A 14,889-nucleotide genomic window follows, 5' to 3' on the forward strand; every position below is an offset into this window, starting at 1 on the left:
ACAGATGGGACAAGGTTTTTATGCTGGAATGCAGTGTTTTCTTTATCCAAACATAATGCTGCTCATTTAAACTAAAAAGTTATATTTTGGTCTCATCCATCCACAAAACATTTCTCCAGTATTCCTCTGGCTTGTCCACATGATCTTTAGCAAATTGCAGATGGGCAGCAATTTTCTTTTTGGAGAGCAGTAGCTTTCTTCTTGCGACTCTGCCATGGACACCATGGTTGTTCAGTGTTCTCCTGATGATGGGCTCATAAACATTAACATTAGCCAATGTGAGAAAGGCCTTTAGCTGCTTAGAAGTTAGTCTGCAGTCCTTTGAAACCTAGTGGACGTTTACACGTCTTGCTTTTAGAGTGTTCTTTGTTGGTGGACCACAGTGGTCTTGAATTTCCTCCATTTGTACACAATCTGTCTGACCGTGGATTGGTGGGGTCCAAACTCTTTAGAGATGGTTTTGAAACCTTTCCAAGCCTGATGAGCAACACCAACTCTTTTTCTGAGGCCCTCAGAGAGCTCATTTGTTTGTGCCATGATACATTCCACAAACAATACCAAACTTTGATAGATCCCTGTTCTTTAAATAAAACAGGGCACACACACTGACACCTGGGGTGTATTCCAGAAAGCGGGTTTTGTTGGAAACTCAGAGTCTGTTAACCCCAGAAAAGGTCAACTCAGGGTTTTCGGTTCCAATAAAAGACAAAACTAAACCTCTCGGTAAGTTACCATAGTAACTTGCTCTGTGAACCTAACCTGGTCGGGAGCAGGTTTTCTTCAGTAAACCCAGAGTGCATTAATTTGCGAGGAGTTACATTTACATTGGGATTTTATTTTATTTTATCCACATGCATATTTATTTGAGAGGTACCACTTTTAAATGATGTTCACTTGATAACATCTTGCTGCGACCTCTGGAAGTAACCAGTGTGGATGGATGCACTGATTACACACATATTCTCACCATTGCACCTTCCGAAAATGAAACTGATTACTGCATGGAATGGAAGGATTCCAGATGGAAGGGTAGTGCGAGATATACTGTATGCTGTAACCACCACCATCTCTGCTTCTTGCTGAATAGAAGTCAAATGTTTTTTTCATTACCCTAATTAAGAAATGTATGTTGGATGGATTAGAGAACATTTAATTAGCCTATGTGAAAAGAGCATTAGACTATGTGGAAAAAGCCACTGCACATTGAAATAGACACTGAATGATATTTATTGAATATGTCAAATGTTTGTAAAGTCATGTAGCCTACACCCATGAACCTTTTACACTTGAAGCTTTACCTGACTGAATTATGTTTTTAAGTTTAATTTTTTCTGCTGCCATGTTATTTGTTTTTTTTTCTTTTTTGCCCGTGGGATACCATTAAAATTAAGTTTAGTTAAATAACTTACCGTTCTGCCAGTTTTCACCTCTGATATTATAATAGTGATTAACAAAGTTACGTATTGACTCGGAAGTATGCAGACGTCTTTTTGTCGGGTGCTGTTGCCATGGTGAATTGTAATTTCGGAGCTCCATTGATCATGGCTTTTCATAGTGGTGGTGCACGCGCTAAACTTAACATATTCAGAGTGGATTGAACTAACTCTGTTCAGCTGTTCTGAAACTGAAAACTCAGATTTTCCCATCTCAGGGTAAGTCAACTCAGAGTTCAAGTTTAAGGCTAACTCAGAGTTTGTTGAATCTCCTTTCTGGAATACACCCCTGATAGTCATCTCACTGATTAAAAACACCTCTGAACAGATGGACTCTAATTTCACCTTCAAATTAACAGCTAATCCTAGAGATTCACATACTTTTGCCGCTCACAGATATGTAATATTGGATAATTTTCCTGAATAAATAAATGACAAAGTATATATTTTCATCTAATTTGTTTGATTGGGTCTCTTTTTCAACTTTCAGGACTTGCATGAAAATCTGATGATTTTTTGGGTTATATTTATGCAGAATATAGACAATTCTAAAGGGTTCACAAACTTTAAAGCAGCACTGTATAGCACTTTTCTGGGTACTCAAATCGCTTTACATGGTTACTAAAATAGTCCATAAATAATACAGCAATTTCTATTCGCATGTGTTGTCTGCATTGTTTTAGCACCTGACTCTGAATGGTAACAGAAAACACTCACAAATTAGAACGGAACACAATTTGCATGGCTCAAGGGAGTCCAAAAGTGAATGCCCGCTCATTCAACAGTCTTGATTCTGTATTTTAAGTATTTAAGTACTATATTTCAAGTATTTTCCCCAATTCATTTTCTCCATAGGCATTTGATTAAAGGGGTCATATGATGCGATTTCAATTTTTCCTTTCTCTTTAGAGTGTTACAAGCTCTTGGTGCATAAAGAAGATCTGTAAAGTTGCAAAGACTAAAGTCTCAAATCCAGGGACACGGGAAGTAGGGGTGCTGAGGGGGCTGCAGCACCCCCTGTTTTCACATGGTTGCAAATGCAACGGCAAGTTTGTTCATTTAAATTTATTCAGTTTTAGCATTTAATAATTTATTTGTAATGATCTCTGAAATGTAAATTGTAAGTGGGCTATAATAAACCCATGTTTATCTTTATAAACATGATTAATTTTACTTGTGATGTTTTCTATATGGGATGATTAGCCTAATCATCATGAACACGTGACACTAGCGCCCCCCCCCCCAACACAGACACACACACAGCACTCCCAACCGAAAGCATCTTCCCGCGCCCCTGCTCAAATCCAAAGAGATATTATTTATAAAAGTCAAGACTTTCCACGCCATCCTAAAATGCCTCTTTTAAACACACCCCCACATGTCTACGTCACTGTGTGGGAAGATTTGCATAACGCCACCCAAATAATCGGCTATCACCGTGGACGAAGCGGAGTTCCAACTTTGTAAGGACAGTCTGGCGCTTCTGACTCACAGCCTGTAAGTACGTTTTTTTATATTTAAAGAATTTGCCACTGATGATTCAAACGCGAGTTTGAGCAGTGTAGAGTAGCGCTTGTTGTTTGTCATTTCTCCAATCACAAATGCAAACATGGTTTTATGCTTACGTGTCGCAATACGTAACGCAAAGCGTAAAAACACAGTATCATTTATACAAGTCATTTAAAGTATCATTTATTACAAGTCATTATAATCAGTAAATACAGTGGGGAAAAAAAGTATTTAGTCAGCCACCAATTGTGCAAGTTCTGCTCTAGAGGAGATCTGCATGGAGGAATGGTCCAAATTACCAGCAACAGTGTGTGAAAACCTTGTGAAGACTTACAGAAAACGTTTGACCTCTGTCATTGCCAACAAAGGGTATATAACAAAGTATTGAGATGAAATTTTGTTATTGACCAAATACTTATTTTCCACCATAATTTGCAAATAAAATCTTTTAAAAATCCTACAATGTGATTTTCTGGATTTTTTTCCTCATTTTGTCTCTCATAGTTGAGGTATACCTATGATGAAAATTACAGGCCTCTCTCATCTTTTTAAGTGGGAGAACTTGCACAATTGGTGGCTGACTAAATACTTTTTTGCCCCACTGTATGTCCCCACTGAATGAGCTTTGTAAAAATTGACGCGTTTCAGAAAGGCGGGGCATAGAGGAGAAACAATAATGTACATTATGTGGAAAATAATGTGTTTTTTTAACCTTAAACCGCATAAACACATTGCATGCATTACACCAAATACACATTTTGACCCCTTCAAGAAATCCTCAATTAAGCCATAAACAAAACTCCAGGACAAATCACAAAACTACAAAAATGTTTGATGAATGATTCTCATTTCTATAATAACTTGTCTGATTTATAAAGACACTGCCCGTTTCAGGATTATGGGTAATGTAGTTTAGCTATTATACATGTACAGAGTGTGATGGTGGGAACAGAGCTGATTGTAAGGGCTGGGCAGGACTGTTTGCACACTGATTAGGCATCAATCTTTTATAAACATCCTTAGGCAGATCCCAAATGATCCGCTGCCATGTTAAATCATTCACACTCACACAAAATTTCACAATCCATGTCTCATCACAAATCCAACGAACGAAGCTTGCTTTTCTCAGTAACTGATTTCGACACTAAAACAAACATTTCAGTAATGTGCATGAAGCTGGTGGCGGGAGTTAAACCTTGCCAAGCTCTGCTTTGGTAATGTGGAGGCTTGGAGACAGACACTTAAAGAGCAGTTCCACTAGTGAGGATAATTACAATACCATCATGCCGACCACACAGGGGGCAGTTGGCCTTCAGGGGGTGGGGAAAGAGGAAAAGGAAGTTTCTTTGGAATGTGTCCATGTCAGAGCAGATGGAGTGAAAGCTCTTGAGAGGGAAATCTGGGAGCTCAGATCCTGGTACTGACAATGAGAATATGCTCCGAAAGTACTGGGTTAATATGACCAAAGAATCTCTCCAGGCCTGGAAATTCCAAGTTGTCCATGACCATGCGAAACTTGCAGCACATACTCTGCTATATGATGCATGGAAAGATTTCACATATTACTGTACATTTAAAGTGCTTTTACAATGAAAAAAAAAAACAAAAAAAAAAGTTCTAACAGAGGATATTTCTTTAAGAGGTTTAATGAAAAATGGTTATAAATGGGGCTGCAGGTCTGGAAGAAACCACAAGATAGAGGGCATGTGTATGTTCATGTGAATCTCTAAGGCTGACAGCGTTTATGTATGTGTGTGTGTGCTGTTTGTTTATGAGTCACTCACTGAATGAGTCTCATGTGATACTTGGTGCCACTCCTTGTTCCTTTTTAATTTCATTACAAGCTCATGAGCAAATCAAATTAGCATTACCGTATAGCAGCCACTTCAAAGAGAGACTACGAGACCTCACACTGAAGATACTGCTTGCACTTCATTAGCCAATGAAACAATAACCTAGAGCACAGAGCCACTAAATTACACTTATTCAGTGCAATCAGAAATGTCTTTGTGAGGATTAAGACTACTGCATCTTTCTTTTGTTGCAATCATACAAACGTGTTTGCTGGAATCACTCAGATTTATCTAGTTGAGCTCACAGCAGGAAATAGGGCTGTCGCGGTGAGGGAATTTCCCTTGCGGTAATTTTGAGTGGCTCAATAGCGCGGTATGATCGCCATACACACACATACATACATACATACATACATATACACACACACACACGCATACATGTATAATTTGTGTGTGTATATATGTGTTACGATATAACTAACAAGGTCATATTCAGAAGACAATGAAACCCGAAACCAAATAGCGTTGAAACAGGAAGTGAAGTAAACGGAAGAGAATGACACAATAACGGTCCACATAACAGAACATAAACCTGACAATAAGATCGTTAGGCTATCATTAGCCTATATGTATAGCAGTTAGCTATATAATCTGATTTTCTAATCTGACTGCTTGGACAAGAGACTTTATTGATATTTCCACCTGCGCGCGTTCTAGACGGGCTGTCAGGCAATGCAGTTAGTGTTGCACCACAAGGTGGTGGAAAGGGACTGTCATTCAACTACACGTTCAAAAACGCTGATTCATTCATTCAAAGAGACGTAATGAAACACGCTGTTGAAATCATTTTAACTTTGAGCGCCACTTTAGAAGGCTCAGCTGACCAGCTATGCATCGATGCGAAGACAGAGATTTCGCTTTCCTTGGACATGACAACCTATTTTCACAAATATATATGACTCGGCCTGGAGGACAGACGCAAGTAAATCGCACGCTCTCAGTCAATCTCCCTTTCATTCACATGTCTGTTTAGGCTTAAGTGCAAATCTACAGAGCCTCTGTACAAATCAGCATGGTATACATTTTATCATTACTAACTTGTTTAATATTCAGTCCACATGCATGAAGTGTAAAACGAGAAGGGCAGAACTTTACGAAAAAAGACAAATCGCGGTTGCTGCGGTTCTTGCATTCCGTGGTTTGCTCGTCAATAGCGCGGTATTGCGGTTATCGCGACAGCCCTAGCAGGAAATCCCAAAACACTTGGATCATGGTTCCTTTTGATTCTTTCAAGAAGAGCATGATCATGGATCATCCCGTGTAATACCTGAATTCTTGATTTCGATTGGTTAACACACTTACCAAGGGTAATTTTCTATAATTGCACAGCAATGAGTAGTTTCAGGTTAGTTGAAAGCATTCGACTTGCATATCGCTACGTTCTTTAATGAACACTTCTTAAACTACTTGCGCTCAGGGGCGTTTTTGTGTATTTTCACCTAAATTTGACATACCCAAATTCAAATGTTTACCCTACACACATACAATGGAGGAAATGAAAAAAAAGGTGTCATTGTATAGAAAACCCTTTGAACTACAAAATATAGTTGTAATTCTTCATAACTAACATTATATAATGTTTTAAATATTACAATAAACACACACACAAAAAAAAAACTAACCCTAACTAAAAAAAAATAGGCGCTTTTTTATTTTTTGAAAGTCTGTTATTCAGGATCTATTTGCTCCAGCTCTCTGCAACTTATATTGTTTGATTCCACTAGGTGCCAAGATGTGCCAGAAAAAAATAATCTTTCAAATAACAGCTTCTAAACAGGAGTTATTGAATTATAACCGAAGGGAGTAAAATTGTCCCTTTTTTGCATCTAAGTGTCTTTGCGAGTTTCCTTTGTAAAAACAGGTTTTATAAATCATATTGCCCCCAGAATCCTATTTTACTATGTGCCATGGCACTTTTCTTGATTATTGACTGAATTATGTTTCATTTTTATGTTTGTCTAAGTAGTAATATACAAAATGGCATAAGCAAATTATACCAACTATCAAATTTTGTGTTTTATACAATCAGTTTTTTTTTCTTTCAGGAGACACAAGACTCTATAAATCATAAAATCCATGTGGTTTATTACAATCTAAAACTGAATCCACATCCATCCTGAATCCATTTCAAAATAATGATTCTATCAAAAACGGAGCAAAAGCGCTCATATGTGCTCACCAGACGCGCATCCTCTCCTCTCGACCGCGCCGCTGAACGTTCTTCATCATATATAACTTTCATTATAATGTTCATAGACTGCCATTATTCGAGCCGCCGATGCGTTTGTCTTCCAGCGTGCATTATCGCCTTCAAAACAGTCAAAGAAAACTACAAGACCCACGCTCAACAGCTCCAGCGCTGACCCGGATCCTCTCTCTCCCCCCTCCTGTCTGTTGACCTAGAGGTGTCAAATTTCACGGCTCTGAGTGGCTCGGCGCGCTTGAGTGGCGTATAATCTGACCTATTGCCACCCACTGAGCAGCCCAGAGTTGTAGAACATAAGAGCCGCTGGCCGAAGCTGCTATGATTTGGAGAGCGCGTGTTTGCCAAAAGAGCATCTTTTTTTTCTCTGTTGCGCTGCTGAACAAAACGTTATACATCTCACCGATGGAAGCACGCAGAAACGTGAAAATGGTCTTGTTTGAAAGAAGATATTCTAATCTAAAAGCTAATAAAGAGCATATAGATATTTTTGGCCGTTTGCGGCTGACTGAAGCAGTGCTACGAGTAGAAATGTAACCCATACGAAAATTTGCTTAGAGGTGAGAAATTTCACATCGCGATTCTATTGAAGATCATTCGATCTGTGATTGTCACACAATGAAATTCCTGAGAATGAGAGCTTTCTTGTGATATATGACTTTCACTGTTTTGTGAAAAATATATATATAAAAAAAATAAATAAAAAAAATACACATTCTTTGGAAAAATTATTTGCAATCATTAGGCGGAAATTTGTGTGTGGGTTGAATACATTTCTAAGCTTAATTTTACTACTTTATGTATCATAAAAAGTAATGTTATTCTTTGTAAAGAAGACACTCTAAGCTTTCAAATGATACCATATATGGGCTGATACCATATAAGGAAGGCTTTGCACCATATCCGGGTCCGCAGAGTTTAAGTAGTAACAGTGGTTTGGGCTGTGCCTAAGCCAGATTGACCAACAGTTCCACTGGCCCTGCCACAAAATTCATCAATTGCCATTTTATTGTGCAAAAGTTTATCAAAAGCTTGGGGTCAGTAATATTTTTCTTTTTAAAAGTATTTTATGCTCACCGAGGCTGCATTTATTTTGACCAAAAGTACAGTAAACACTGTAACATTGTGAAATATTTCTGGTAACATTAAAACATTTCTTATTATTATGAATGTTTAAAACAGTTGTGCTGCTCAAATTTTTGGGAAAACTTCAAAGTCTTTACTACAAAGACTTTTAATCAATTTGTTGCATCTTTGTTGGAAAAAGTATTGATTTCCCAAATAAATTTTACTGACCCCAAACTTTTGAATGGTTGTGCTCTGTATATTACAATATTTTTCACTCTACTGTACATTTTCTGTGTTATACATGGCTGACAGAAGAACGCTGAATTATTGCAGGTTTAATGCACATCCCTCTTTGTGTTATGGCCAAATTACCATCTTGGGTGCATTCAATTTTAAATAATTCAACAGTCTGGCGTCAATTATTTCAACAAGATGTGCTCCTCATCTAATTTATAAAATATTCCATTAACATTTCTAAATAATGGGTTTTGAATTTGACCGCACAAACCGTTTAGATAAATGATATTGTTTGATTACACAGTACTGGTCAAGAATTGAGTTTTGCATTCCTGGAATTTATTGGAATACTGTCAGGGAATAAGTAAAGCTAATATCAAATCTGACAAAGGGGGAATTTGGAAATTGTTAGACGCCTTGCTAGAGAACACAGCAGCAATGCCATACAGTCTTTTGGTTTAAAAAGTCAAATAAATTATAGCGCAATACTTATGATGAAAAAGTTATAAATTATGATCAAATTGCAGTGTTTTTTGGTTATCTGTTGTTACAGTAAGTGAAGCATGCCAGGATGTGATTTACAAACATGCTGTGCTCATCATTTGTTTTAATTGTCCTGAGAGCCTCATTGGTGCTGAGTCCAACATTGAGCAAGCCTGACACTGGCTGATGATGGAGTCACATAAACCCTTGAGCAAAAATGTAATTCTGAAGAATAAGAATACACCTTACAACATAAGAAGCTAAATCTAAATCGGTGTTTCTTGTTTTCCCACAGTGACACTCCAGATAGATTTTTCAGACTAACTCCAGACTCACTTCCATTTTTGCCTAAATTCCAGTCAGCTATGTGGATGACTAAGAATTGTTCACTTGAGAAGAGAATGAGTAAGCTTTAGCAATATGAGAGAGGCTACAAACACACACTATAGGAAGCTGAATGGATTGTGCACGGACCTCACTATAAAGCTCTATAACAAACATACTGTTAGTGTTTTAGAACATTTCCACACTATCAGTGTCCCCAGATTATAACTTCCCCAGAAACACCATTCCATCCTTCCATGAACATTCCATTAAAGCATTTCCTACAAGAACCCCCCTCGTCCCCCCCAGCTATTCAAAACAGTGTGTGGGGGGTGTCATTTACTTCCCAAACGTCACCATCTCCTCAACATGGAAGATTTGACCCAAAAACATGCTTCAACAAACATAAAAATAACAAATACTATAAAATGCAAAATAACTAAAGCTACTAATGCCGAGTTCACACTGCACGATTTTCAGACGTCGCATCACTGTTGGTTTCACACTGAACGACTATCTGGGGTAGCATTCAGTTGTTGCTGTGTTCACACTGCACGATGGAACGACGACAGGAGGTTACACACTGCATGACTTTACAATAGGAAGAATCACCGATAACACTGTCTGGTGCAGGGTTGCAAGGTTTTCGCTACAAAACCCGCCCAATTACTACTCAAAACTAACCTGAAAATAGCCCAATTGCTTTCGAGGGAGTCCCCCAGTAAAAATCGCGTTCGGGGGGTGAAATGCAATTTTTTTTGGCGGGGTTCTCCTGGTACAATTCACATTCCAGGGCCTAAATATCACGTTATTGGGGTCGCTTCAACCTGCTGACATGAAAAACAACCGGCGGCAATCACGGATTTGGCAACACTGGTCCGCAAACTACGTTTCATATAACTCCTCCCCGAACTTCCCGCTGCCCTGTATCATGCCCTCTCATTGGCTGTAGGTCATCGCCGATGTTTTTCAGTCAGAACTCATTTCACACAGCAGGATTGTGAATCGCCGACAGCTCCAGATATTTAGCATGCCAAATATTTCACGGGCATCGGCGACGCGTCGGCGATTCTCTCAGATCGCGTCTTTGATAATTCACACTGCGTGATTGTCACTCGCGTGAACGAGCACCAATTTGCCTCCGATTTCAGGCATTTGCCGGCGATTTCGCGAAACCTGTCGGCAAGTGAAAAATCTGGTGAAAAACCCCCACTATTTTGAGAAGATTACTTCATTCATTCTAAACTGCAGGGAGAAAAAAAAGAAAAAAGTGTGGCTTTCTGACTTTGACACTTCAGAGTGGGGGACTCCCGCTTTACTGACAAGAGAAAGGTGAGGTCATACAGTCAACAACAAACAATAGCCTACTGTAGATGTGTCTGACAAGCAGACGTGATATAGGTAGATTCTCCTACAGTCCCACACATTTTTATAGAACTTAAAAAAATTCATCAGTCACACCCCTTATGAATTAGCTATGAGAGTGAGCAAACATGGCCTCCCGAGTCCTGAACAAAGGTCATCTAAATGCTGATTATGACAGATCATCCAGACAGCCTCCTTACTGCTGTTAGGCTCTGCATGCATTCCTGAGATTCTATACCTGATATGTGCGTTCTCTTAAAATGCACAAAAGGAGAGATGGGAAGTTAACAGTTCTCTCTTGCACTTCTCTTATCAATCTCAGTATGAATTTGATCAAATGAGCCTGAAAGGGGTAATCGTTAAGTAAAACATTATTTAGATCATTCTCACGATGTTTCAAAAATATAAGAAGCAAAAACAGTGCTTTTTGTTTTCCCACAGTGACACTCCAGACATCGAAATCGACAAATAAAAGATTTAAGTTTAGTTTTAAACGCATTTTTTCTTTTTACAAAATGTCTCCAGTAATTAAAAGTAAAAAGGTAATTAAAAGGGTCAGCAATTAATCAGGACTCGTGCAAAATGGCATAAGTGTCAAAAATAATATATATATATATATATATATATAAATAAAAGTTTTATTCTAGACATGGATTCTATTCTAGGATTGGATTATTTGGGTTTTGGGACCTGTAGTTGTCAAATATCTGTATTTACTGTCTTAGAAATGAATGTTGCAAAAATGAAACGGTTTTTGATTGACAACAACAACAAAAAAAACTGAAAACAACAGTTCCTAAATAGTTCACTTCTGGCACTGGTAGGTAATCTTCTACTAGTAATCCATTTCAAACTCAGCATTTCCTCAAACCTGTCCCACCCAAACCACGCCTGACCACAAAGTTCTGAAGAGATGCAGGCCACCTGGCCACTTATAAGAATTTAGTTCCACTTCATTTGATTTTTTCATGATTGAAGATATAAACAATAGTTCGGTTGTGCAGTTCACATATATGCTGTCCTAATGTTGTCATTCTCCTGAAGGAGAAGCAATTGAGTGTAATCCTCTCTCTTTTTTTTGATTCTCACTAATCATACATGATTATTTTATGCAGTGTGTCATTTAAAATATAGTAAGAGGAAATAATGTGCCACGGCGCAGCAAAGTGCCTCTTTAGTGCGGGAATAGCACAAAGTTTATTATCCCAAGTTTACTTATTGGGGTGGAATGTAAACCCTTTCACCCAAAACCCCAGCACTGGCCTTAACTGAAATTGCATTGCAATCCTTTGGCAACACCATATTTTCCATACCAAGACTAATTATCTATCACGTCTTGCAACTAATAAAGCATCGCGGTTAGCAGACACGTCCATCAGAGCTCTTACCTGTGATAACCTCCCGTTTGCCTTCATCCAGATGAGTTGAGATCAAATCCCCCATCGCGCCGCTGTTAGTTGGCAAATTCAACTGGATCGGTCAACTCCGTCTCAGAGGAGCAGCTGTGTGTGTAGCAGCAGCAGCAGCAGCAGCAGCAGGGCGCTGGTTTCCTATGATAAGATATGAACTGAAGTCGACTTCAGCGGCTCCTCCCTCTTTTTCCCCAAGCAGTTTGAACGCAGGAAAAGTGGCTGGAGTTAGAGTTGACAGGCACCGTGTTGGATTAAGGAAGGCTCAGTTTTCCATAACTCTTGATTTAATGCTTCTTTATTGCTTCACCTCCAATTAGAGGCGGGGCTGCGCGTTCATTCTAAGAGCGAATCGGGGGGTTAGAACACATCTTTGAATGAATCGTTCCCATCAACTCAATACCGATTTAAATAGTTCACTTTTGGAAGAGCATTCTTTCTTGGCTTCAAAGGCTGACTATAGTACGAGAAACTGAGGTGACTAATAGCACAGATAGGTGCCTGCTGAACGAATACGACACATGCACTGAATGAGACATTTCGCTCATCAACACATTTAATAAACGAGGCATCTCGTTATGAATGTGGGAAAATGACTAATAATACACAAAAAGCGGGTATAATGACGTAACTGAAACTCCCAATTATCAAGCCTTTCGTTATTGTCTTTTTTTCCCCCTATATCTTAATTAAAGTCAAGAACAAAATCTTCCCAAAGATTCAAAAGAATCGAATCACTTGGAAGAATCAAATAAGACATACAAGTGTCTAATGCAGTTGCCGACACAACCCAAACCAGGTCAAATCCAATATAATTTAACTTATTCTAACAAAATAACAGTTTTTTAAAATAAACTCTTTAATTTGATTGGTGTTGATATTGGCAGTGATCACTTTTGATGAAGCGTAGGAAAGATAAATGCAAAACAACCGCGATTTATGTTCTTTTCATGTATGAAATAAAAGACAATTGTTTTTAAATAATAATTTTATAGGGAGATTTAAAGACATTTTAAATAGTTTAAATGAGTGAAGCATTTCTCTGAAGCGGCCATTTGTGTTGGGCAGACTAAAAAGACGATGTCGCCCTCTAGTGGTCTTCTGGTGTTCTTACAGAAGCTCAGCTACAGTAAACGCATTGCAACGCAATTATTGCGCAAAAACGTTAATTTTTCTAGACATTCATTTAAAATCACTTGCTTTTATAGCAGTTCACTGTATGCAATACCCAAAAACATGAGTAAAAAAATTGCTCACAAAACCAGTCAATGCTTCATTAAAAATGATAGAAGCTGCTGGAAGGCTATGATTAATATGCACAAATGTGTGTATAGTTTACAAGACATGGAGCATATGTCAACAGTGGAGCTGCGGAGGCGTGTGGTGGGATTAGGCATCGACGCAAGCACCACATCCCATTTACACCAACTGTGCTTTAAACGCGCGCGCCGCGCACTCTGAGTGCAGCAGGGAGAGAGAGAGACAACACGAGACAGGATGGCATCTCTGGGGCTCAAGGCGATTGTCGGAGAAAGTAAGAAATGTTTCGTTTAAGTTGATTTAGGGCTAAATTATTGATATATTTAAAAGTGATATTTCTAATTCGTTGTATAATTGATATTTCCTTATAAATGTGTACTTGTGTGTTATGCATTTTCATGGTGAGTGAAATGCTATTACACTATTCACCAACAATCTAATCCTCATAGAGTAACACTGCTCTTCTTGAATCCTTTAAACTGAACACTTTTATTCTAGTATATTGCACTGTGCAAATGATTGTGATGTAGCTAAAAGCACACTGGAGATTGGAGATACACAGTAATCTGTGTAGTCCTGTGGGATTAAAGATGATGGGGAGGTGCTGTTGTGCTGTTGGGTGGAAGCACAAAAAGTGGAAAATCTATCTATACTCCATCCCTTACAGACAGTTCTGACATGCCAGTGTCAAAAAATTGCCCTTTTTATTTATTTTTTTTTGTAGCCCTGGTTATTTTCTGGCTCTATGCAACCGTAAGGATTGACGAGATTTTCCGGTGTTCATAATGCACTCTCTGATTCTTTCTTTCATCACATCCAGACTGCACACTTTTCACCATTTGCCCCCTGTCATTCATTCTTGTTATTTTTGTTGCCATATATAGTGCTGGTGTTGATTCAATCCTAGAGATTCTGAGGGTAAACATCAAGGTGTGAATTTTGGTTTGCAAATGTGAAGATCAAGCACTTCATTTTCATTACTTCATCAGCATCAGGAAATAATGACACATTATAGCAAAATAGGCCTATGTCAAAGATGCTGCTGGAGGGTAGTCTATTTTTTGGACATATCGGTTTGTACTGTTAATATGATTTTTAATCAATCAGTAGGTTAAATTTTTACTAGTCTGCAAGTATCTAAAAGCTTTCAATCCAGTTTCCACCCTTTAAATATTAATCTCACCAGCAACTTTTTTATAAACAGACATTTTGCCAGACTGGATGTTGATTTGTTGTTCGACATTTTCAGTAGCCTGTGAGGTCCACAAGTTTATTTAATGCAACAACACCTCTGGGTGTTAGAACTGACAGATCCAGCGTCGATAGCTGTGAAATGTGACTGCAGGAAGCTGTTGCGTTTGGGATCTCGCCATTCAGTGGAGCTTTTAAAAAGGCAGTAAAAATGATTCAGGTCCACTGTGCTCACATCCAGTGGTAGAGATACAAAGAGAGAAAGAGTGAGAAAAAGAAAAAAAGGAGTGACAAAGAGCAGGAGAAAGAGAGAGAGGAGGAACAAAAATAGAGAGGCCGGTGGTGTAAGAGGATTGAGAAGAGATTAGGCCTGCGATTGCTGTGTCTCTCGCACCACATACAATATATATCATTTAAACAAATAAAGTTAATCATTTCCTTTTCTGCTGCCATAAAAGACCTGAACGGTTTTGATTTATTTTTTATGATTTCACACATTTTTCTTAATCATTAACTTACTATATCATTACCTAAACACTAAATCCAAAAGGGGG

The 14,889-nt window shown here is 38.4% G+C and overlaps 2 protein-coding genes across 2 annotated transcripts in view; one reads left to right on the forward strand and one right to left on the reverse strand.

Annotated features, from left to right (window-relative positions):
• The window catches only part of LOC107587422 (niban-like protein 1), a 32,192-nt gene extending 20,011 nt beyond the window's left edge, over window positions 1-12,181 (reverse strand). Inside the window, exon 1 of the mRNA XM_016275222.1 lies at window positions 11,864-12,181. Within this exon, the coding sequence (XP_016130708.1) occupies window positions 11,864-11,918 (55 nt within the window). The 5' untranslated portion in view covers window positions 11,919-12,181. The remainder of the gene's footprint in view (window positions 1-11,863) is intronic.
• Window positions 12,182-13,331: 1,150 nt separating this feature from the next.
• LOC107587321 (syntaxin-binding protein 1-like) overlaps window positions 13,332-14,889 on the forward strand; it is a 13,541-nt gene continuing 11,983 nt past the window's right edge. Inside the window, exon 1 of the mRNA XM_016275043.1 lies at window positions 13,332-13,418. Within this exon, the coding sequence (XP_016130529.1) occupies window positions 13,382-13,418 (37 nt within the window). The 5' untranslated portion in view covers window positions 13,332-13,381. The remainder of the gene's footprint in view (window positions 13,419-14,889) is intronic.

The sequence above is a fragment of the Sinocyclocheilus grahami genome, unplaced genomic scaffold, assembly GCF_001515645.1.
Source record: "Sinocyclocheilus grahami isolate Dianchi unplaced genomic scaffold, SAMN03320097.WGS_v1.1 scaffold92.1, whole genome shotgun sequence".
In the NCBI taxonomy this organism is placed as follows: domain Eukaryota; kingdom Metazoa; phylum Chordata; class Actinopteri; order Cypriniformes; family Cyprinidae; genus Sinocyclocheilus; species Sinocyclocheilus grahami.